The 25,914-nt window shown below is 37.9% G+C and overlaps 1 protein-coding gene across 2 annotated transcripts in view; it reads left to right on the forward strand.

Moving 5' to 3' along the window:
- Nucleotides 1-25,914, forward strand: part of NFKB1 (nuclear factor kappa B subunit 1) — a 122,187-nt gene that overhangs the window by 82,865 nt on the left and 13,408 nt on the right. For both annotated transcript variants that reach the window (XM_003929512.4, XM_010340114.3), the window contains exons 11-16: nucleotides 610-748; nucleotides 15,452-15,595; nucleotides 17,333-17,422; nucleotides 18,577-18,771; nucleotides 19,948-20,089; nucleotides 23,564-23,678. In XM_003929512.4, the coding sequence (XP_003929561.1) occupies nucleotides 610-748; nucleotides 15,452-15,595; nucleotides 17,333-17,422; nucleotides 18,577-18,771; nucleotides 19,948-20,089; nucleotides 23,564-23,678 (825 nt within the window). The remainder of the gene's footprint in view (nucleotides 1-609; nucleotides 749-15,451; nucleotides 15,596-17,332; nucleotides 17,423-18,576; nucleotides 18,772-19,947; nucleotides 20,090-23,563; nucleotides 23,679-25,914) is intronic.

A 25,914-nucleotide genomic window follows, 5' to 3' on the forward strand; every position in this document is an offset into this window, starting at 1 on the left:
GGCTGGTACACTGTATGAACTACATGGATGGGGAACAAGTCAAAGAGAATACCGTTTTATGCTTTTTGATATTTTACAAAATCTTTATCCCTGTGAATATGTTACATAGTCAAAAAATTAAACTGAAAAATGCTAAAATCCCTAACATATCACCAAGAATTAATGTGTTATGATGCCAATGTAAGCAACGTTTAATTTCTTCTCTTCATCACTGGCCTGTAGCCGTCTTTCAATACCCAGTCTTTCTAATATTGCTATAAATAATCTTGGCTTTTAAGGCTGTTTTAGAAGAGAAGGAAGTGTATGCAGTAAATTTTATAATCATGCTATTTACAACTAGAAGACATTTGAAATATAAGAAAAATGAAATAAAGATTCTCAGTACATTAGCACAGCACTGTATTTCGATTTTACAGTGGCAATTTCATAAAAACGTATGAGTATAGATTTCTGAGTTTGGAACTTTCTCCAGAACACTGTGTTTTTTTAGTACACTGTGTCTAAGCACGAGGTTAAAAGAAAAGCCTAAGGAATGAGTTTAATGAGTAGCATTAATGAAAAAAAAAAAATGTAGTCCTGCACCAACATTTGGTTCTTTTTATCCTGCAGTTTGCCATCGTCTTCAAAACCCCAAAGTATAAAGATGTTAATATTACAAAACCAGCTTCTGTGTTCGTCCAGCTTCGGAGGAAATCTGACTTGGAAACTAGTGAACCAAAGCCTTTCCTTTACTATCCTGAAATAAAAGGTAAGTCAGTTGTTTAAAATCTTATGCTTGTTTTGGTTTTATTTTTTGGTTTTTTTTGAGACAGAGTTTGACTCTGTTGCCCAGGCTGGAGTGCAGTGGTGCAATCGTGGCTCACTGCAACTTTGAACTCCTGGCCTCAAGCAATTCTCCTGCCTCAGCATCCCAAGTAGCTGGGACTACAGGTGTGCACCACCATGCCAGGCTTTTTTGTTTACTTTTAATAGAAATGAGGACCTGCTGCATCGTCCAGGCTGGCCTTAAACTCCTGGCCTTAAGCAATCCTCCGGCCTCGGCCTCCCAAAGTGCTGGGATTACAGGCTTGAGCAGTCATGTCTGGCCATTGTGCTTGTTCTGAGAAGACGACAAGTAATTAGAAAAGATCAGTTAGTCACCTCCTTTGAACACCTTCCTAGTAACAGGTCTCCTGGATCCATTGTATTTGTTTTTAGAAGAGACAGTAGTATGTTATTTTGAGGTCATGGAATTAGTCCAGCTTTTTAAAATAATGTTATTTCCACCAAGCTTATATGAGATTTCGACATTGAGAATTTGTCTTTTAATTTGAGAATCTAACATTTATTGACTAACTCAGAGTTCAGGCAGCTGAGATGAAAACATCAGCCTTACTATTTAGGAGAATCAGCCACTTAGTCAACCAGCCTCAGGCGGTAGAACAGAAAACTTGGCCAACATCCACTGCAAAATTATGAAAATGACTAAGGCATCATTCTTTCGCTCACAAAAAATGCTTTAAGAAAGGACAATCATCGTTTCCTTAAATAGTTGTAACGTAAATTATGATTTTAATAAGTACAAAAAGTGAACCATCCATGAACACATGAGAATAATGAAGAGAAAGCCGTTGGTCCCTTTATCCTAAAGAAGCCTCGGAAAAGAAGGCTTCATCAAGGAGATGTCATTTGGCCCTTAACATTTGGGGTATATTTCACCAGCTGGTTATTAAACAGAGAAGGAAAGGATTCTCTAGGCTTAGGTTACTTGAGGAGCTCAAAGACAGCAATAAACACAGTGAGTGTTTATGCAAAGGGAAACAAGCATTCTGAGGGCTCAGATGGACATGAAGGCCAATGTAGGTAAGGAAGTCCAGGACCAGGCTAAAGAGGGCTGTGGGTGGCCACTTAAGTCTAGAGAGGGATAGCCAGGCCTGCCTAGGTTTGGAATGATGGCTCTGACTTTTTTATGTCACCACTGAGGGTACCATCTAGGAGGCAGATGATGAGTCAGAAGAGTAATGCAAGAATCCAAGTGAGAAACAGTGAGGTTAATAAAGATCTTAGGAATGAAAGGAGATGGACTCAGAGAGCACAGTGATATTGTCACCAGGGCCTAGAGGTCAGAGGTGTAGGAGAGATGGGGAGTCATAGATGGTGCTAAGACTCCCTGACTAGGAAGCTTGTGATGTGGTTTACTTGATGAAACAAACAAGGAAGCAAAAGTAGATTTGGGTGGGAAAAGAGAGAGCTCAGAGTAAATCATGTTATATTTTAAGTCCTCATGGGAAGGTCAAGTATAAGTTCTTAGTAGCCAGATCAAAAGGCAGAACTGGAACTCAAGAGAGGACAGGGTGAGTAATTCAGCATTAGAATCATCTCAAAATGAGATATAATGGGCACCAACTGAGTCATCATTCAAAAGTATTTCTTAACCTAGGGTCCACTGACCCCCAAAGAATCTGTGGATAGAAATGTGCTTTAATATCATCAGCTTGTTTTGTAATCCTGTTTTGTATTTTATATACTGAAAACTATGATTCTGAGAAGAGATCCATAGAGTTCACCAGACTGCAGAAGGGGATGTGGCACAAACAAAATTAGAAACCCCTCAGTTGGAGGGAAGTGAGACTGGGAAGGGAGGTCAGTAAAATGATTGCCATGGGGCACCCAGATCTTTGCTGAGGTTGGAAACCACAAAGGTGCAGCAGCAACAAGCCACATGGATGGGTGTTGGCTCCTGTGAGAGCAAGATATGATGGGTGATGTTTGAAGAGGGCTTTCCTTTCCTAGAATTCGTGCTGCCACAAGAGTGTTTAGAAAACGGTTCTGCAAGTTCTTGTTTCTTTTCTGAGGTTGTGGCCTCTCCATTGTTGGGTCAGATTTGTAGTGCATTCTGTACCCTGATGGTTTGAAAACACTGTCAGCACAATAACTTCTCTTTCTTCACATGAGATTTCATACAAAATCCCAGTGTATGGACATGGTAAGCTTTGGTTAAACTGGGGGTTAAGGGCCCTGCCAACTTGGCCTTCCCAGAGGCTGCCCCACTTCTCCTTGCATCCCTACCAGGATCTGTCGGAGGTCTTTTCAATGCTTCTGCCTACACAAAATGATGTGAAAATCACTGCTTTAATTTAAACACCCTTCTTTACAAGTAGCCACAGAAGAAAAATACGGATTTTTTTTTAGACTTTCTGAGAAAAAGCTAAATTTCTTCTCCAGAAATATGTCTTCAACTAATGTCGGTTTTTGCTAACACAGAGAATCATGAAGAAAGAAAACCCAGGTTACCTGTATGTGTATGAACCTAGAAACATTCAAAGCTGAGCTTGGTGTCTAGGCTGCCTGTCTCCCTTTCCCAGTGGTATCTATGCCTCAGTAAAGTATGTTATAGCAGGGGCATGTTCAGGTGATTACTTTTAATGATACCTTATCATAGTAGGAACTATCTGATGCTAGGATTAGAGAATTAGATCACCTGAAAGTTTAAAATTGCACCTAAGTGCTTCACACACATACCTTCCAGGCTCTCATTGATTAAAAGCTTCATACAATACAAAGTAAAAAATTATCTGGAGAAATAGTTACCCATTGAGCTCTGAAGGAAAGAATGGACAACATACATGTATGAGGACACAAATTACTTTATTCTATAGAAACCTTCTATATTATACAAACTCAAGATAATAGGACCAAGGAGAAATAATCTGGCCAGGCAGTGTAACTGATCAGAAAAGTAGTAGGCCATTTAGCATTAGTGTAAGTAGATGGAAATGGGTCCAAACTCTACAACCCAGGGAAACATTACATACGTTTCTCAGAAGTCACTGAACACACTTTCCCCTACCCCCAGTCTCTGTAGTCATTCCCTATCTCATTGCCTAATTTTATATTCTTCATTATTTTTTATCAGTATGTAAGCTTGTCTTATCTATTTATTTATGGGTCTATTGTCTTTCTACCACCCCTAGTACAAAGAATCTTTTTTAGGCCATAGACCATCAACAGGATAGGTTCCATAGAAAATGCTCATTAAATATCTGTGGAATGACTTATTGATTGACCAGCCAAGCTGCCATCCTCATCTATAAGGCTAGTAATATGTTGGGTATCATCAGGTAAGACATTAGACATAGATATAAAACATTATACAGAACCAGCTCTGAGTTCTGCACCCTCTATGGTCATTGGCATGGTACTTCACAAAAACTTCTTGGAGATGGTTGGGTCCAGGGGAAACAATTGAAATAAGAGAAGGATGCTTGGCAGTGGAGGAAGATAGTTGAGAAACTGCAGTACAAAAGCAAATGGGGGACCATTATGATTTTTCAGTCTGAAAGATGGAGATTAGGGATAAATAGAATCATAATCTTTACATTATGAAATTCATGGCCAAGATAAATGCAGGCATCTTTACCGGTAAACTAAAACCCGAAAAATGAGAATGAGGTACTTTTAAGTCACATGCACAAGAATAGGTAGCAAACACTAGAAGATTATCCATATTTGTGAATTAAACTGTTATGTAAGTCATCAACTATTATGTAAAGTCATTGGTTATTATTATACAAAGCTACTTAGGAGTGTTTTCAAAAGAATGACAGCCTAACATAATGAAAACATCACTACACTTTGAGACTGATCGTTACTCTGTCCTGACCTCAGATAAGTCACCTAACCCTCCTTCTAGCTTCAGTTTCCTCTCCTGCAAAAGGAGAACTTGTACTGAGTGGCCATTTCAGCTCCTCTAAAATAGGTTGATGTTTCATAGTACATTCCATGGTGCCATTGTCAGCAAGGATAAATGATCCCTTGAATATAGAGTGTGAAAGTCTCCATATTTCAATTCTGTGGAGATTCAGACAGCAGGTTCTTTTATAAAGCTTATGTGGAATGTTCTGTATCAGTTTCTTGTCATTGGAATCTTACTGGCTGTGTTAGAATATTTTGCCCTTAAAATTCCCATTTTACAGTGAACTATAGCCAATAAATCAATCTCTGCTTTAAAACGTAAAAGCAATGTATAGAAAATACCAACTAGTCTCTTTGTTAGAATTCATGTCAATAGATAACATTTATTTCTGAAGATAAGTAATATGTCTGCTTTCTTCGTGTGTTTCATATGTCTGCAGTGAACAGTAATGAGTATAGCTGTAAATTAGTTATGATATAACAAATCTGAATCTAAAAAAATATTTGATAAAGGAAATCTTTAAAGTTTCTTCACTGTAGGGTCGTCCCCTTCTAGTGGAAGCACGTTTTTCTCAAAATTTGGCAACGTTGGCTTTTTTTTCCTAGGAAGTCTGGACACGCTCAGCTTTCAAATAATTATTAAAGTGTTCTTTGTTACCCTAGTTTCCCCTGCTTTGTATTTCAACTGCAATTAGATGATCATGAGATAATCAATAAGCATCGAGCTTCTGTCTAGCCCTAAGATGACTGAAACAACCAGAGAATTAGAAATAATTGAAGATCTTTCTGAATGTAAGCATGACAAAACTGACACTGAAGAACCAGAAATAAGACAACTGTTAAGGGTTCAGCTGATCAAAACAGATACCTCATTGACTTTATTATTTTGAAAAAAAAAATAAAAATTAAAATAAAAAAATAAAATAAAACTTCCTTAACTACTTCAGCCCAAAATAGAGAAGAAAGAAAAAATATATGGTAGAAAAATCACAAAAGAGAAAGGAAAACAAAAAGGAGAAACAAGAACATAGTAACACCACATAGGCAGTGATGGAACTCAAAGGGTGTTGTGGCTGGTGAGAAGCACAGATAGTGAGAAACAAAGATGAAAACAAACAGAAAAAGGCAATCAAAAGTCTTACAGGGCATCACTGTATTGTAGTGAAACAGTGGTCTTAGACTTTTAGCCCCTCATATCTCCTCAGTCACTAGAGGTTACAGATCCCTCTGTGTTTCTAGCATCCACCCCAGTTTTATTATCATGGTGACCACTAAGGAACAGGCCTCTTATCACTTATGTCTGCACTGTTTCTGCCTCTCACTCTGACTCTTTAGTATGTCCTACACACAAGTAAAAGATGAACTTCCTAAATGTGTACAACCCTCTACACATTTTTCCCCTGTTCAGAAACATTCAGTGGCTTTCTTGCCTGTAAGTTCATATTCCCAGTGCTCCACAGTGTTGTCCCAAACAAGCCCATTTCTCATGAATTCCTTACACAGTCATACCTTGTTTCATTGTTCTTTACAGATAACTGATTTTTACAAATTGAAGGTTTGTGGCAATAGTGTCAAGTAAGTCTATTGGTGCAATTTTTCCCACAACATGTTCTCATTTTGTGTCTCTGTGTCACACTTTGGTGATTCTCCCAATATTCCAAACTTTCCCATGATTATTATACCTGTTACAGTGATGTGTGAACAGTGATCTTTGATGTTTTGGGGTACCACAAACAGGGTCCATATAAGATGACAAACTTAATAAATGTTGTGTGTGTTCTGACTGCTCTACTGACTGCCAGTTCCTCCATCTCTCTCCCTCTCTTCAAGCTTCCCTATTCCCTAACACACAACTATATGGAAATTAGGCCAACTAGTAACCTTGCAATGGCCTCCAAGTGTTCAAGTGAAAGGAAAGTTCACACCTCTCACTTGAAATAAAAAGCCAGTAATGATTAAGCTTAGTGAGGAAGGCATGTCAAAAGCTGAGATAAGCCCAAAGCTAGGCCTCTTGTGCCAGTTAGCCAAGAATGCAAAAGAACATTTCTTGAAGGAAATTAAAAGTGCTATTCTATTACCCTCCTTCTGAAACCTACTTAGTTTTGTTCCCTTGCTGGCGAGGAGTTGTGATCCTTTGGAGGAAAAGAGGCATTCTAGTTTTTGGAATTTTCAGCTATTTTTGCTGATTTTTCTTAATTCATGGATTTATCTACCTTTGTTCTTTGATGTTTGTGTCCTTCAGATGGGATTTTTGTGTGGATGTCCTTTTTGTTGATGGTGATGCCATTCCTTTCTGTTAGTTTTCCTTCTAACAGTCAGGCCCCCCTGCTGCAGGTCGGCTGGAGGTCTACTCCGGTCCCTGTTTCCCCGGGTGTCACCAGCAGAAGCTACAGAACAGCAAAGATTGCTGCCTGTTCTTCCTCTGGAAGCTTTGTCCCAGAGGTGCACCCACCAGATGCCAGCCAGAGCTCTCCTGTATGAGATGTCTGTCGACCCCTGCTGGGAAGTGTTTCCCAGTCAGGAAGCACAGGGGTCAGGAACCCACTTGAGGAGGCAGAGTCTGTCCCTTAGCAGAACTTGAGCACTATGCTTGGAGATCCACTGCTGTCTTCAAAGCCTATAAGCAGGAAGGTTTAAGAATGCTGAACTACACCCACAGCTGCCCCTTCCCCCAGGTGCTCTGTCTCAGATAGATGGGAGTTTTATCTATGAGCCCTGACTGGGGCTACTGCCTTTTTTTCAGAGATGCCCTGGCCAGAGAGGAAGAATCTAAGGAGGCAGTCTAGCTACAGTGGCTTTGCCAAGCTACAGTGGTCTCCACCCAGTTGAAACTTCCCACTGAGCTAAAGGAGCGTGTTCTAACCCAATGCAAGGAAGCTAAAGAACCTCGAAGAAAGGTTAGAGGAATTGCCAACTAGAATAACCAGTTTAGAGAGGAACATAAATGACCTGATGGAACTGAAAAACATAGCACGAGAACTTCATAAAGCATACACAAATATCAATAGCCAAATCAATCAAGCAGAAGAAAGGATATCAGAGATTGAAGATCAACTAAATGAAATAAAGTATGAAGACAATATTAGAGAAAAAAAGAATGAAAAGGAACAAACAAAGCCTCCCAGGAAATATGGGACTATGTGAAAAGACCAAACCTACATTTGATTGGTGTACCTGAAAGTGACAGGGAGAATGAAACCAAGTTGGAAAACACTCTTCAAGATACTATGCAGAAGAACTTCCCCAATCTAGCAAGACAGGCCAACATTCAAATTCAGAAAATACAGGGAACACCACAAAGATACTCCTTAAGAAGAGCAACCTCGACATAATCGTCAGATTCACCAAGGTTGAAATGAAGGAAAAAATGTTAAAGGCAGCCAGAGAGAAAGGTAGGGTTACTCACAAAGGGAAGCCCATCAAACTAACAGCAGATCTCTTGGCAGAAACCCTACAAGACAGAAGAGAGTGGGGGCCAATATTCAGCTTTCTTAAAGAAAAGAATTTTCAATCCAGAATTTCATATCCTGCCAAACTAAGCTTCATAAGCAAAGGAGAAATAAAATCCTTAACAGACAAGCAAATGCTGAGAGATTTTGTCACCACCAGGCCTGCCTTACAAGGCTCTTATAGGAAGCACTGAATGTGGAAAGGAACAACCAGTACCAGCCACTGTAAAAACATACAAAATTGTAAAGATTATTGATGCTATGAAGAAACTGTATCAACTAACAGGCAAAATAACCAACTAGCATCATAATGACAAGATCAAATTCAACATAACAATATTAACCTTAAATGTAAATGAGCTAAATGTCCCAATTAAAAGACACAGACTGGCAAATTGGATAAAGATTCAAGACCCATCAGTGTGCTATAATTAGGAGACGTTTCTCATGTGCAAAGACACACATAGGTTCAAAACAAAGGGATGGAGGAATATTTACCGAGCAAATGGAAGGCCCAAAAAAAGCAGGGATTGCAATCCTAGTCTCTAGTAAAACAGACTTTAAACCAACAAAGATTTAAAAAAAGGGCAAAGAAGGGCACTACATAATGGTAAAGGGATCAATGCAACAAGAAGAGCTAACGATCTTAAATATATAAGCACCCAATCCAGGAGCACCCATATTCATAAAACAAGTTCTTAGACCCTACAAAGAGGCTTAGACTCCCACACAATGATAGTGGGAGACTTTAACACACCGCTATCAATATTAGACAGATCAACAAGACAGAAAATTAATAAGGATATTCAGGACATGAACTCAGTTCTGGACCAAGCAGACCTAATAGGCATCAACAGAACTCTCCACCCCAAATCAACAGAATATACAGTCTTCTCAGCACCACATCACACTTATTCTAAAACTGACCACGTAATTGGAAGTAAAACACTCCTCAGCAAATGAAAAAGAACAGAAATGATAACAAACAGTCCCTCAGAACACAATGCAATCAAATTAGAACTCAGGATTAATAAACTCACTCAACACCGCACAACTACATGGAAACTGAACAACCCGCTCCTGGATAAATAATGAAATTAAGGCATAAATAAATAAGTTGTTTGAGACCAGTTAATACAAAGAGGCAATGTACCACAATCTCTGGGACACAGCCAAAGCAGTGTTTGGAGGGAAATTTATAGCACTAAATGCCCACAGGAGAAAGCAGGAAGGATCTAAAATCAACACCTAAACATCCCAATTAAAAGAACTAGAGAAGCAAGAGCAAACATAGCTAGCAGAAGACAAGAAATAACTAAGATCAGAGCAGAACTGGAGGAGACAGAGACATGAAAAACCCTTCAAAAAAAAAAAAAAAACGAATCCAGGAGTTGATTTTTCAAAAAGATTAACAAAACAGACCACTAGCCAGACTAATAATGAAGAAAACAGAGAAGAATCAAATAGACACATAAAACATGATAAAGGGGATATCACCACTGATCCAACATAAATACAAACTACCATCAGAGAATACTATAAACACCTCTATGCAAATAAACTAGAAAATCTAGAAGAAATTGTTAAATTCCTGGACATATAAACCCTCCCAAGACTAAACCAAGAAGAAGTCAAATCCCTGAATAGACAAATAACAAGTTCTAAAAAGGAGGCAGTAATAGCCTACCAACCAAAAAAAGCCCTGGACCAGACAGATTCACAGCCAAATTCTACCAGAGGTACAAAGAGGAGCTGGTACCATTCTTGCTGAAACTATTCCAAACAACAGAAAAAGAGAGACTCCTTCGTAACTCATTTTATGAGGCCAGCATCATCCTGATACGAAAACCTGGTAGCGACACAACAAAAACAGAAAATTGCGGGCCAGGATCCCTGATGAAAATCAGTGCAAAATCCTCAATAAAATACTGGCAAACCAAATCCAACAGCACATCAAAAAGATTATCCACCATGATCAAGTCGGCTTCATCCCTGGGATGCAAGCCTGGTTCATCATACACAAATCAATAAATGCAGTCCATCACATAAACAGAATCAATAACAAAAAACACATGATATCTCAATAGAGGTAGAAAAGGCCTTTGATAAAATTCAACACACTTTCATGCCAAAAGCTCTTGATAAACTAGGTATTCATGGAACATATCTCAAAATAATAAGAGCTATTTATGATAAACCACAGCCAATATCATGCTGAATGGGCAAAAGCTAGAAGCATTCCCTTTAAAAACTGGCACAAGGAAAGGATGCCCTTTCTCACCACTCCTATTCAACATAGTATTGGAAGTTCTGGCCAGCGCCATCAGGCAAGAGAGAGAAAGAAAGGGTATTCAAATAGGAAGAGAGGACGTCAGTTATCTCTGTTTGCAGACGACATGATTGTGTATTTAGAAAACATCATTGTCTCAGCCAAAATACCCTTAAGCTGATAAGCAACTTCAGCAAAGTCTCAGGATACAAAATCAATGTGCAAAAATCATAAACATTCCTGTACACCAATAATAGAGAGCCAAGTCATGAGTGAATTCCCATTCACAATTGCTGTAAAGAAAATAAAATACCTAAGAATACAACTTCAAGGGATATGAAGGACTTCATCAAAGAGAGCTACAAACCACTGCTCAAAGAAGTAAGAAATGACACATATAAATGGAAAACCATTCCATACTTATGGATAGGAAGAATCAATATTGTGAAAATGGCCATACTGCCCAAAGTAATTTATAGATTCAGTGAAATCCCCGTCAAGCTACCAATGGTTTTCTTCACAGAATTAGAAAAACCTAATTTAAATTTCACATGGAACCAAAGAAGAGCACATGTAGCCAAGACAATCCTAAGCAAAAAGAACAAAGCCAAAGGAATCACCTTACCTGACTTAAAACTATACTACAAGGCTACAGTAACCAAGACAACATGGTACTGGTACCAAAACAGATATCTAGACCAGTGGAACAGAACAGAGGCCTCAGAAATAATGCCATACTTCTACTGCCATTTGATGTTTGACAAACCTGACAAAAACAAGCAATGGGGAAAGGATTCCCTATTTAATAAATGGTGCTGGGAAAACTGGCTTGTCGTATGCAGAAAGCTGAAACTGGATCCTTTCCTTAAACCTTATACAAAAATTAATTCAATATGGATTAAAGACTTAACCATAAGATCTAAAACCACAAAAACCCTAGAAGAAAACCTAGGCAATACCTTTCAGGACATAGGCATGGGCAAAGACTTCATAACTAAAACACCAAAAGCAATGGCAATGAAAACCAAAATTGGCAAATGGGATCTAATTCAACTAAAGAGCTTCTGCACAGCAAAAGAAACTAACATAGAGTGAACAGGCCTCCTACAGAATGGGAGAAAATTTTTGCAACCTATCCATCTGACAAAGAGCTGATATCTAGAATCTATAGAGAACTTAAACAAATTTACAAGAAAATAACAACCCCATCAAAAAGTGAGCATAGGATATGAACAGACACTTCTCAAAAGAAAACGTTTATGTGGCCAAAAAAACATGAAAAAAAGCTCATCACTGGTCATTAGAGAAATGCAAATCAAAATCACAATGAGATACCATCTCACACCAGTTAGACTGGCAATTATTAAAAAGTCAGGAAACAATAGTTGCTGAAGAGGATATGGAGAAATAGGAATGCTTTTTTACTGTTGGTGGGAGTATGAATTATTCAACCATTGTGGAAGACAGTGTGGCAATTCCTCAGGGATCTAGAACTAGAAATACCTTTTAACCCAGCAGTCCCATTACTGGGTATATGCCCAGAGGATTTAAGTTATTCTACTGTAAAGACATATGCACACCTATGTTTATTGCAGCACTGTTCACAGTAGCAAAGACTTGGAACCAACTCAAATGTTCCTCAATGACAGACTAGGTAAAGAAAATGTGGCACATATATACCATGCAATACTATGCAGCCATAAAAAAGAATGAGTTTATGTCCTTTGCAGGGATATGCATGAAGCTGGAAACCATCATTCTCAGCAAACTAACACAGGAACAGAAAACCAAACACCGCATGTTCTCATAAGTGGGAGTTGAACAGTGAGAACACATGGACACAGGGAGGGGAACATCACATACTGGGGTCTGTCGGTGGGTAAGGGAATAGCATTAGGAGAAATACCTAATGTAGATGATGGGTTGATGGGTGCAGGAAACCACCATGGCACATACATACCTATGTAACAAAGCTGCACGTTCTGCACATGAATCCCAGAACTTGAAGTATAATAAAAAATAATAATAAAGTGCTACTCTAGGGAACCCACAGATGGTAAGAAAGCACAACAGCCTTATTACTGATAAGAAGGTTTCAGCGGTCTAAGTAGAAGATCAAACCAGCCAGAACATTCGCTTTTACCAAAGCCTAATCCAGAGCAAGGCCTTAACTCTTTTCTTTTTTTTATTTATTTATTGCATTTTAGGTTTTGGGGTACATGTGATGAACATGCAAGATTGTTGCATAGGTACACACATGGCAGTGTGGTTTGCTGCCTTCCGTCCCCTCACCTGTATCTGTCATTTCTCCCCATGCTATCTCTTCCCACCTCCCCACCCCCCCACCCCTCCCCCTATTTCCCCCAATGGACCCCAGTGTGTAGTGCTCCCCTCCCTGTGTCCATGTGTTCTCATTGTTCAACACCCACCTATGAGTGAGAATATACGGTGTTTGATTTTCTGCTCTTGTGTCAGTTTGCTGAGAATGATGGTTTCCAGGTTCATCCATGTCCCGACAAAGGACGTGAACTCATCGTTTTTGATGGCTGCATAATATTCCATGGTGTATATGTACCACATTTCAACAATGTGATGGCTTAGAGAGGTGAGGAAGCTACAGAAAAAAAGTTGGAACCTAGTAGGCTTAAAAAAGAAGCCATCTCCATAACATAAAAGTGCAAGGTGATGCAGCAAATGCTAACAGATAAGCTGCAGCAAGTTTTACAGGAGATCTAGTTCAGAAAATTGATGAAGGTGTACACACTAAACAGATTTGCAGTGTACAAGAAAAACCTTCGTTTGGAAGAAGATGCCATCTAGGACTTTCATAACTAGAAAGAAGGTGTAAAAATGCCCGGCTTCAAAGCTTTTAACAACAAGCTGACTCTCAGGAGACTGAAGTGGGAGGATCACTTGAACATGAAAGGTTGAGGCTGCAATGAGCTATGGTTCTGCCACTGCACTCCAGCCTGGGCAACAGAGTGAGACCCCATCTCAAAAAATAAAAAATAAAAAATAAAAAATAAAAAGTCTTTCTTATTAGTAGTTAATGCAGCTGGTGACTTTAAATTGAAGCTCATTTATTATTCTGAAAATCCTAGAGCCCATAAGAATTATGTTAAATCCACTCTGCCTTTGCTCTGTAAATGGAACAAGAAAACCTGGATGACAGCACATCTGTTTAAAGCATGGTTGACTGAATATTTTTAAACCCGCTGTTGATACCTTCTCTCTGAGAAAAAAGAAAAAAAAAAAAGATTCCTTTCAAAATAGTAATGCTCACTGAGAATTCACCTGGTCACCCAAGAATTCTGAAGGAGATGTTTTCATGCCTGCTAACAGCCATTCTTCAGCCCATGATTCAAAAAGTAGTTTTGGCTTTCAGTCTTATTGTTTAAGAAATACACTTTGTAAGGCTGCAGCTGCCATAGATAGTGATTCCTCTAATGAATCTAGGCAAAGTAAATTGAAAACCCTGTAGAAAGGATTTACCATTCTAGATGCCATTAAGCACATTTGTGATTCATGGGATGAGGTCAAAACTTCTACATTAATAAGAATTTGGAAAAAATTGATTACACCCCTTGTAGATGACATTGAGGGGTTCAAGACTTCAGTGGTGGAAGTAACAGCAGATGTGGTGGAAATAGCAATAGAATGAGAATGAGAAGTGGATCCTGAAGATGTGTCTGAACTGCTGCAATCTCATGATTAAACTTTCATAGATGAGGAATTGCTTCTTATGGGCAAGCAAATAAAGTGGTTTCTTGAGATAGAATCTGCTCCTGGAGAAGATGCTGTGAACAATGTGGAAATGTCAATAAAGAATTTAGAATATTCCATAAACTTGATCAATAAATCAGCAGCAGGATTTGAGAGAATTGACTCTAGTATGGAAAGAAGTTAAACTGTGGATAAAATGCTGTGAAATAGCATTGTATGCTATAGAGAAATCTTTTGTGAAAGGAAGAGTCAATTGACAAACTTCAACAAACTTCATTGTTATCTTTTTTAAAAATTGCCTCAACCCCTCACCCTTCAGAAGCTACCATCCTCATCAATCAGCAGCCACCAACCTTCCACCAGTACAAAGATTATCACTTGCTCTAGGCTCAGGTGATCATTAGCCTGTTTTGTCAATGAAGTGTTTTTAATTAAGCTATGTACATTGCTTAAGACATAATTCTGTTGCATACCTAATAGCCTACAGTATACTATAAACATAATTTTGTGTGTGTACTGGGAAACCAAAAAAATCATGTGACTTGCTTTATTGCAATGATGTGGAGTTGAACCTTTCAGCATCTCAGAGGCATACCTGTACTACACTTTCACCATAGCCAAACTTACCTGCTGCTGTTCTCTCATAAGCACCCTATGCACATCTTCCCTTCATTGTGTTTCCTCCATATCCCCTTCCCAGAACATCTTCCTTTTCCTTTGTCTTATATAAAATTGATTCTGAGAAGCCTTTCCTGAATTTCCCAGCCCTCGGCGACCTCCTAGAAGTTGTTTTCAAACTTCTAGAACACTGGTCTGCACCATGAATTTAATGTATGTAGTGTTATAGCGCTGTCTCACTAAGTCTTTCCCCCACTATCTTAAAACTATGTTGGAGGATTCTGGACAGCAAAGACATTATGTCATGCTTCTTTTTATTTCCAGCATTTAGCTCATTGTAGATGTGTAATAAATATTAACTTACTAGCATATCAGTTATCTTGTGTGACCAAGCAAAAGGGTCAGTAATTTTTTTATTATCTTCAGTATCTTTTTGATGGACAAATATTTCACTGGTTTTAACAACATTGGAGACTTAAACTGTTGTAGAGTAGATTTGGGTGTGTACTGCTCTGTGGTCTCTGGGGCTAGTTTTCAGTCTTTGTACCCATTGGAATAAATATAATGCTTCTTGAAATTTGGCATCTCTTCCTCTTTGAGTGCTTTCTATTTCCCTTTAAGATGTTTAAAAATACTGTAAGAATCAGTGGTCTTTCTGTGGCTAGTAGTGGGACTGAATCAATCTCTTCTCCTCTGGTTTCTCTTCCTTTAAATACAGATAAAGAAGAAGTGCAGAGGAAACGACAAAAGCTCATGCCCAATTTTTCGGATAGTTTCGGCGGTGGTAGTGGTGCCGGAGCTGGAGGCGGAGGCATGTTTGGTAGTGGCGGTGGAGGAGGGGGCACTGGAAGTACAGGTCCAGGTACAAAAATATTTATTCTAAAACTTTTTCCATATTGGAGAGGGTAGAATTTTCCTTTCTTTAGTTTCTGAGCATGTCTGTGAGTTGAGTGGCTGTGATATTATTGAATATATTAATTTAAATTTTCTGAAAAATGTAAATTTATTTTTCAAAGAAATCCATGTTCATTTTACAATATGTAGATAATCCCAAAAGCCATAAGCAGAGAAAAAAGTATCCCAAAGCCAGTTATCTAATGATACCTCCCTAAACATTTTAGTATATTTCTCTTTTACATTTTTTGACATAGTCATTTTTGTTTGGAAACACTGAAAAGATTTCATATTATGTATAGAATATAGATATATATTAAACATCTCTATATTTTATGTTGTAGAAAATTTGAAAATACGTAAAATCTGTCATCAAAGGTTAACTACTTTTTCATGTATGTTATAGTAGATATTTATGAATTTTCCCCTATATCTACTATATTCATAAATAGTATAGTAATATTATATAAATAGTATAGTAGATATACTATATATACACTGTATAATATACTAGATATGTATACTATATAATAGTATATAGTAGTCTATATACTATTAGTTTACTAGATATATATACTATATAGTATATATACTATATTATATAATAGTATATAGACTACTATATTATATAATAGTATATAGACTACTATATACTATTACATAGTATATATATCTACTGTAATAGTATATTAGTGTGTATGCTATTATATAGTATATATATATACTATATATAGTATACTATACTATATATTACATAGTATATATAGTAGATATACTATATTATATATACTATTATATAAATAGGATAGTAGATATTCATACTATATGTATTTACTATACTATTTATGAATATAGATGTTTATGATATTTATGAATACAGTTGTGATCATTATCCATATTATTTTAATCCATTTATTTGTAATACTGTTTTACTATCATTTGCACCATGTGTATAGTCATATGTGCAGCATTTACCTGAGATGTTAACATAAACACTTCCCCCAGTTATGAACTTTACATAAGCACACATTGTAAGCATCATTTTAATGACTCATTTCCTCAAGTGAACAAACCATAGTATAACTTACTTAAATGTAGTTTCCTGTTTTCTATGTAAAATGCTATACTGAATCCCTATTCACATAACTTTTCATTTATTCCAGATTACTTTAGTAAATTAGAGTCTTTGAAGTAAAATTACTGTCTCAGAGGGCATGACATCTAATGCCAGCTGCTTCCCCAAAGAGTTGTACCAGTTTATGCTTCCACCAAAAATGCCTAAGAATGAACAGTGGTGGCCATTTTTCCACTGAGGAGTCAGTGTGTTTTTCTGTGTTTTGTTTGATTTAGTTTTTTTCCTCCAGGGGTTATTTTAATGTCTTCTACATAGGCAAGTGTGAGTTTGGTTGGTGACCCTCACTATTAGCCTCTCTCCTTCATTAGGAGTGGAGGCTTTCTCTATCACAACCCCTCCTCAAATCTGTGGTGTTGTCAGAGTTGTCAAAATGTAAACTTTAACAAGTGGAATTCTGATGGTCCCATGACTCCCACCATGTGTCTTAGTCTTGACAGAAACACCACGTATGGGCACAATACTCTCCTTTCACACCAAAGGCTGTGCTCACCTGAGAGACAGACGCTAAGTTTTGCTGAGTCTTTGTAAAGTATCTTCATGATATTTCCTTTGTTTTACTTGCCATTTCAGGGTATAGCTTCCCACACTATGGATTTCCTACTTATGGAGGGATTACCTTCCATCCTGGAACTACTAAATCTAATGCTGGGATGAAACATGGTAAGTAATGCTTTTTTCTTAATACCAAGGAAGGAAAAAAAATAATTAATGCTTAAAAAAGTTTTCTACATCATTACTTATCACAACAATGTCATCATCTTGAAAAATAATTGAGGAATGCAAATAAACTAAGAAGATACTTTTTCCAAAAGATATTATTTCCTGTGGCTAGTGTAAGCTCTATTCCTTGTGTCTATTTTATATATTTACTTTGTAAGTGGCATGAACTGAGGAAAGAACATTGAAAAGAGACATACAGAGACCTGACTATTCAAACATTGTAAAAATCACCAAACTTATATATTCTCTTTTTTCCTCAAATAGTATGTACACTTCTGAAATCATTTTTGAGTTTTATGGGATTGGTCTTTTCCCATGAAGTTATCTGCTTAGAAGCTGCAGCTACACCATCTGTTGATAGTTTATATTACAGGTCTGTTCTAGTGTACCTATGGAAGAAATAATACTGTAAAGAAGTCTTCCCACTTACTGAATACCTGTTTTTGTGCCAGGGGCTTTTACATGTTTTAACTGTTATCTTCATGATTTCTCTGTATGAAAAATATTAGTATCTCCATTTTGCACACAAAAGGCACCAAACTTCAGAAATGTTCATACTCACTGAAGGCACACAGAAGTTAGTGGCAGAGTAAGAATTTGAGGCAGGTCGCCCCATAAAAGCTAGATGCTGTCATAGTACCTATCAGATAAAGTAGCTGAACCTGAAAGAGCATGATCAGAAATGGTACACTGGATAGCTCCCATCACTAAAGAATGTACATTTACAGCACATCTTTATGAGTTGCTTTGTTAATTAGCATCAGGAAAAAACTGCTCTGCTTTCAAGAACTTTAAAAATTCAGCTTTCCTGCAATTCACAGAAGAGCTTTATTTCATTTTTCTCCTTTACAGATAAGCAAAATGAGATCTAAGATTTCAGAAGTAGACTGAAAAATTATTTTTAGGAATGAGAGTTTAGAATATCATCAAAACATAGTATTTATGATGTGGCCATTTTTAAAAGAATTTCAAATTATTTCTTTTCCCTTTTCAGCAAATTTGCTTCTAACCTTTATCTGACCTATGTTGGGATAGTGAATTGTCAATTAATATATTTTACTGAGAAAAAGCTGATGTGTTTGCATTTATCTTAGGAACCATGGACAGTGAATCTAAAAAGGACCCTGAAGGTTGTGACAAAAGTGATGACAGAGACACTGTAAACCTCTTTGGAAAAGTCACTGAAACCACAGAGCAGGATCAGGAGCCCGGCAAGGCCACCGATGGGAATGGTGAGGTCACTCTAACATATACAACAGGAACCAAAGAAGAGAGTGCTGGGGTTCAGGGTAAGTGAGCACATAAGTGACGTTCTGTTGGTTGGCTGGGGACGGTCAGTCCTAGGTGTAGAAAGATATCTGCTAATCTAAAGATGATGTATCAATATCTAGTTCAGTGTACTCTTCAAAGTTATGTATGCCTTTTGAAAAGCATGTGTCAGATCATTTTATTCACACTGGGATTTCCATTTTTGCTCTGTTATCTTTGAATATACAGAAATTTACATGTACACTTTCCAGTCATAATCATGCAGTTTTAGGGTACTGTGAGAGAGAATCAGCTTCTTTTCTGGCACAGATAAATAGAGAAGTATTTCTATAACCTTAATAGTCACCCTCTCTAGAATCTGGCTTAACCATCATACTGAAGTAGAACTTTGCCTTAAAATAGGAACTTTTCTTTTTATCTTGTTGCCTTCTTTGAAGAAGTAGGATTAGGAGAAAATGTACTTCTGAGTTTACTCTGAACCAATACTTATTAGCATATGTGTCATGATTCTAGATCATCCTAGGTCGTACTAAGAAGACTCCTGTAAAAGGAAAGATAGTAAATATTTAGAGTTGGTGGCCACATTTGGTGTCTGTCACATAATCTTTTTTCTTTTACACTCCTATAAAAATGTACAAGCCATGATTAGCTAGGAAGCCATATGAAAAGCAGGTCGTAAACAGGTTTTGGCCCAAAGGTCACAATTCTCTAACCTTAATGGAACAAACTTTACAAAAACATGAGTGTCTCATTGCAAGTTTCTGTTTATGGCAGAGACGTGTGTTTTTCCACACATTGCCTAACAAGCTAACTGTTAGAAATTCCAATGAAGGATTATTTCACGAAGAGATTGGTGATTTAAAATTACGGTAAAATCTAACATTATTTGGAGATTGTTTTCCTTAAAATAACGGACATTGATTGTTCACCTTAAAATAACAGACATCTCTAAATTTTTTTCTTCTAACAAACTATACACAGATTCTTTAAGGTCAATCTCTAACAATATGTGTCAGTGACCCAATGTCCAATTCTGCTTTTTCTACTCAACCCAATCCAAAAGCATTGAAAGGAGCATTTTCAACTAAAGTGATGTGTTAAGGTGTCAGAACACCAATGCTGGTCAGTCTGGCCTCAAGCATGCCTTACTGATAAAAGAAGGAAACTCAACTGTGATTGTGGTCATTGCCTTACAGATAACCTCTTTCTAGAGAAGGCTATGCAGCTTGCGAAGAGACATGCCAATGCACTTTTCGACTATGCAGTGACAGGAGATGTGAAGATGTTGCTGGCCGTCCAGCGCCATCTCACTGCTGTGCAGGATGAGAATGGGGACAGGTAAGTCAGGACTTTTGTATGATGGGTTGTTCTGGGTAGGGAAGAAGAGCATTGTATAATGCATATAGATGAGAGATAAAAATAATTTTTCAAATATATTGAGTCCTCTAACTGGAACAATCAAGAAAACTAATGTGTATGGTAACCAGAGCAAAATTTGCTGTTCCATCCTGCTGTCACCTGTTGGAATCTGTAATAGCTGGAGGACTCATCTGAGAGTGAATCTCTCTGGGCAAGAAAACTAAGATGTGTGTAGGTAATGGTACTTTTTAAAAAGACTTGCTTTGTTTATTGAAATAATAACAAGTCCTACCAAATCCCTGAAGCATTGTTATCGCAGCTGCATTTTTATAGTGACAGTGTACTCAAGAAAGAGCCCAAGAAAGGCAGCAACAGCAGAATGGTTAAGAGGGACTGGTCCTTCTTTCCCAGTTACTGGTGTCTTCTCTACTCCCTCTGCTAATGGTCACCAGTCTAAGACTGGTTCAGACTTTTGTGACTGCTCCAGCCCGTGTGTGGGAGTCGAACATTCCAGATACCATGCCTTCCATTCCTGCTAGTACTGGGATTGTATTTGCAAAGCCACCTGGCTTCTTTCTAAAACAGTTCTCTTAGTCCTTTCATGGAGACTTCTAAAATGATCTCAAAAGCCTATAAAAATAACAAGAGACAGCAGCCTTCACATTCAAGTCAAGTGCCTTATCTAAAACCTTCCTAAAATAGCATCAACACAGAGAAATCCTTTTCTGTGGAAGAGCTCTTGAGTGCTGTGTTTTAGACCTCAGTTTAAAAATTAAACCAAGCACTTAAGGAAAGTAACAACCTCAGGGTTTCAAACAGAGAGACCTTTGTTCTCATTCCTTGCAGTGTAACCAAGGATGTGGTATAACCACTGGCCTTGTTAGACAGTATGAGAGGAACCAGTACAACCTTCTTGGTATAAGGCCATGAACAGCAGAATGCTTTTTCAGGGTTAAATAATCCAGTTAGCATTCAGTCACGCACAACCACAAGAAAAAGCAGTTAACCAAGACAGGACAGCAGTGTTTCAAGTGGCATTTCTAGGGACCCGTTGATTTGAGAAGTCTAAGAAAATGTGCACATACAGGTTGGAAAGGAAGTGCTGATATCTGAAGGGAGGATTGTAGGAAGGGATGCAAGGCGAGGCGCATGCAGGTTTCCTCCTAAGACCCAAGCACACTCGCACAGGCAGGTTCTCAGAGAGGCCAGAGAGGTGGGACTTGGAGATCCTCATAAGAGCATAGGTAAAGGACAGGCTTTGGCCATCACAGCCCAAGTCTCTTGTTTATTTTTTTCTACAGCAATGTATTGTATATTTCAAAATAGCTAGAAGACAAGATAGGAAATGTTCTCAAACACAAAGAAAAGATAAATATTTGAGGTGATGGATATCCTAAATATTCTGATTTGATTATTACACATTGTATTTATCAAAATATCACATGTGCCTCATAAATATGTAAAATTATAATGTATCAATAAAAAATTTAAAAGATTAAGATGGCAAATTATACATTATGGGTTTTTGGCAAGTCTCTTGTTTTAATTCAGCTTGTCATATTTGGCCAATAGTCTGAATCCTGTGGCCATTAGTCATCATAGAAAATACAATAAAATATATATATATATAAAACTTCTGGTACTGGGGAAATTCCCATAAGGGTGTGAGGATTTGAGGGGGAGGGGGATTGTACTTCTGCTATGAAATGCTGAGCTGCACATGGAAATTTTCGGGCAGTTTTAGAAGTATGACCTTTTTCTTAGTGTATGTGCATCATGTCTGTGTCAGTTGAGGCCCTTTTCAGAAGTTTTCTTCCAGTATCACATTTCAAGAAGCAATAGTGAAACCCTGAGATCATCCATTTTAAAATATTTCTCAAGTAGCAAAATCACAATTTAGTTTTTTTTAGACTCCTCTGGGCCAGCGTTAATCCCAAGTATGATATACTTGCTATTGCTAAGGAAGAGGCCTGAGTTCAGTGGCACCTGATAGCTTTAGTTTAGAGAAGATCCAGCCTGCACCTTGTGTCCCAAATGTAGTGCTGCTGCAAGATGCTTTAGTGTGCCCTGCACCTCCATCTGTCCATTCTCTGGAGTGGTCATCTTCTTAGATGTTCATTTTCACGTCTTTAGAGCAGTACACATGTATCCCCTATGCAGGATTGTTTATGGGATTAAGAAATGACTTTGGAGTAAGACAGGCCTGGGTTTGAATTCCAGTTTCACCACTTACTGGCCTTGACTGAGTTATATGACGCCTACAAGTCTCAGTTTCATTAGCCAAAAAGTGAAGATAATGTAACCTACCTCATAGGATTATTGTTATAATCAAAAGACAATGTATATCAAATGTTTAGCATAGTCTGGTAAATCAAAGCTCCCAACTTTGACTTACCAGACTAGTAGCCACTTTTTAAATTATGGTTATTGTTTCTAATTAATTTTAATAGTATGTTTTTAAATAATTAAAAGAATTATGCTCCTTGGAGTGACTTTGACACCACCAGTATGTTCAGCCTCATTAGCCTAAGCTCTTAAGTTCCTTTTATCATTCTTATTTTTGTACCTCTACTGCATGCTAGGGCTGTGAGGCTGACTCAGACAGAGCCTGCCCCAGAGATGCTGACAGGAGAGAGGAGAAAAATGTATAGACAACTGCAGTTGCATAACCAAGCAGTAAATTTGAGAGGGACAACTTGCTCCACCTAGGAGGCTAGGAAAGTATTCTGAGGATGTCAGGCTTGAACCAGAATATAAAGGATAGAGTAGGCATTGTCCAGGCAGAGAAAAGGAACAAAAACATTCTAGGCAGAGGGAATATTTGTCAGAATATTTACAGGATTGGTGGGAAATACAATCACATTGTTTCTTCACAAGTTTACTGCAATAATTTTCTTCCAGTAGTTAAAAGCTTCAGCTTCACTCCAGTCTCCCCTCTTGGGATCTAGAAAGATCTTTTAAAAGCCACTGCACTGTATTTTGGAGTAGGGGCAGCAGGGCTAGGTGAGATAATTAAATTTTTCTGAACAATTCCTAGTGTCAGGCATTCATTTTCAATAGATCATATATATGTCAAGGGAAGTCATAGGGAACGGTAGAGGAGAAAACTGTCTAAAGCCATAGTGCAGAGATAAAACTGGGATTTAAGCTTAGGTCCTTCTGGGCTGGAAGCCTCAGTATGTTTATACATCAAGGAATCAGACATGAATGCTCCCAGAGGCCAGGCGGGTACCACCAATAACATAGCAGCCTTGGGTAGGCAGTTTGGGGGGATGGGTCCTCTGGAGATAGCATCCCACCTCAGATTCAATACATTTTATAGATTCAAAACATTTTAGGGCCAAATAAAACTAGGTGTGAGAACAGATTCCATCTTTAAGTCTAATCATATCTTGGGAATCTTCTTTTTCATTAACATTTTAGTTAATTATTGCCACTGTGTTTTCATTCCAGTGTCTTACACCTAGCAATCATCCACCTTCATTCTCAGCTTGTGAGGGATCTACTAGAAGTCACATCTGGTTTGATTTCTGATGACATTATCAACATGAGAAATGACCTGTACCAGGTAAGCAGAAATCTCAAGGAAAGAACCGAAGTAAAATCCATAGTTTCCTTTTTCTTTTGTATGTTTGGGTGCATGTTATTTTTAGTAATGTTAGGAGTAGCAAAAACGAAACCAAACTTTTGTGGGTAATATCTAAAATCCCATTAGTTGAGAATTTTACTTATGATTTAGGATCCTTTGATCTGTGGGTATAACAGCCATCAAGCCACAGTGAAATTCAACATCCCACTGGGGGAAGGCAAACTCTAAACTTTAGAAATCAAAGAGTATTTTCATTTAAGAGGGAGAAACTTAAGTATCACATCTGTCAAGAAAAATAAAGTTAAAAAAAGTTTGAAAAGCCAGTAATTTATAAGAATTTTGAAATCTACTGAAACATACCTTGACAACATCTAGATTAAATGTATATCAAATAAAGCATTTGAAATCACCACACAGAAAGGTTGAAAGTTTGCTTGAGGAGGAAAAGGTGTCTTTCAAAAGCAGAAAGACAGCTCCAAGTGAGGAAAACTGGGAACACCAGAGTTTTGCCCAAATCAGGTTTCTTCAGGAATTAATTAGGTGAGCTAAAAATACAAGGAACTGTTTTTTTCAGAGCTCTTCCAACACTGCAAAGGGAGAAGTTAGCTGGAGACACAGTGAGGTCCCCTGATGGGCATGTGCAGAATTCAGGGAGAAGCAAGTAGCATGGGAGCCCCTTGGGCAGAAGCAGAGCCTGGATGTTGGTGATGGGGGTCCAGTGACCCCAGCCAGCCTCTCTGGCCGAGTGACTGCACTGTCATGAGGCCAAGATGGGGTTCGGCTCCTGAGGGTTCCTCCTTCCTGCTCCCAATTGCTTTTCCCACCTCACTGTCTTTCCCCCACCCCCACCAGCATGCTGTATGGGGCTCCTGCCCTTGCCCACTTAACTTTGCATTTATCTCCTTCCCTTCATTGACCGGGAGCATCTTCCTCATCCTCCTTGGATAGACGGTTTGCTGGTTCAGGTGTATCTCTCACTTCAAAAATATGGCCAAGATCCTATGTAATTATCTATTTAGTAAAGATATTTGTTCCTGCTCTCTCATTTTCAAAGTAGTGATGTGAATCGTTATTTCCTCACTTTAAAGGAAAATGCTTTTATTATTTTAAAGAAAATTTATTAAAACTGCATTTTAGCTTTAAAGGAAATTAAAATATTTATTCCCATTCTTTAAAATGTGCTTTAAAGTACATTTAAAGCAAAACTACTAAAATGTTTATATGTGGCTCTTAATAGACTTTTCTACCTGGGACTAGGTAAAAAAAAAAAAAAAAAATAGGTTTCCTGATAGGGGAAAATGACCATTTTTCATTCAATGTAAGTCACTATTAGGGTTCTTCACTGGTTGTTGTGCTTAATGTCAAAGAAAAAATAAAGTTAGTGACTCTTCACTTCCTGTTAATATAAAATAACTAGTATGAAGTGTGATTGTAGGTTGACATTTAATAAGGATGTCTTCTTGAAACTTTCCTATCATTCTGGGGGTCACTGGTATTCAGGAAGTCATTTTGCCCGTAAAGCTTGATTCTCTCAGACTTTGGGACTGATCGTTCCTTGTAGTCATCACAAATATATGAAAAAAACTAGGAATGGGACACTGTGACTTGTCCTCTTTTCAAATCCTGCTTAACAGTCATATTCAAGGAATTGCTTATTTTATGTTTATTAATAGGATCTGCAAAGGACACAGCACAACAGGATGGGTAGCTGTGATTTTTTTTATATCATAACTCTTTACTGTATCATTTGGTTACATATGTTGAGTCTCTCCAGTGTGTTAGAGACAAAAACCCTGAAACTACCACCATTAATACTTCTATCCCTTCTGATCTGCGGATCTCAGAATGATACGTCCTTTGGTCCCCCCACCTTACCACCAGTCTCACTAACGGGCAGGGATTCTGCCTTCCCTAGTATGTCTTCTAGGTCTCAAACATACACCCAGTGGCAGCTTTGGTTTGAGAACTAGAAACTGCTAAGATTTGAACTCTTGATTATCTGTTGTAAAGGTTCTGTTGTAACTAATCTTAATGGAAAATGATAGTTCTCTAAACAATTTGGATTATTTAGCAATGATCTTAAACATTCTCCACAAATACCTTTCACTAATCTTAGTACATTTCCGTGACCATCTGTCATGATCAAATTCCTCTCCCCACCCACCCTCTAGAAACACTCAAAATAGTCCAAGTGCACAGAGTTAGGATTTTTCTG

This window comes from Saimiri boliviensis, chromosome 3 (assembly GCF_048565385.1).
Source record: "Saimiri boliviensis isolate mSaiBol1 chromosome 3, mSaiBol1.pri, whole genome shotgun sequence".
Classification (NCBI taxonomy): domain Eukaryota; kingdom Metazoa; phylum Chordata; class Mammalia; order Primates; family Cebidae; genus Saimiri; species Saimiri boliviensis.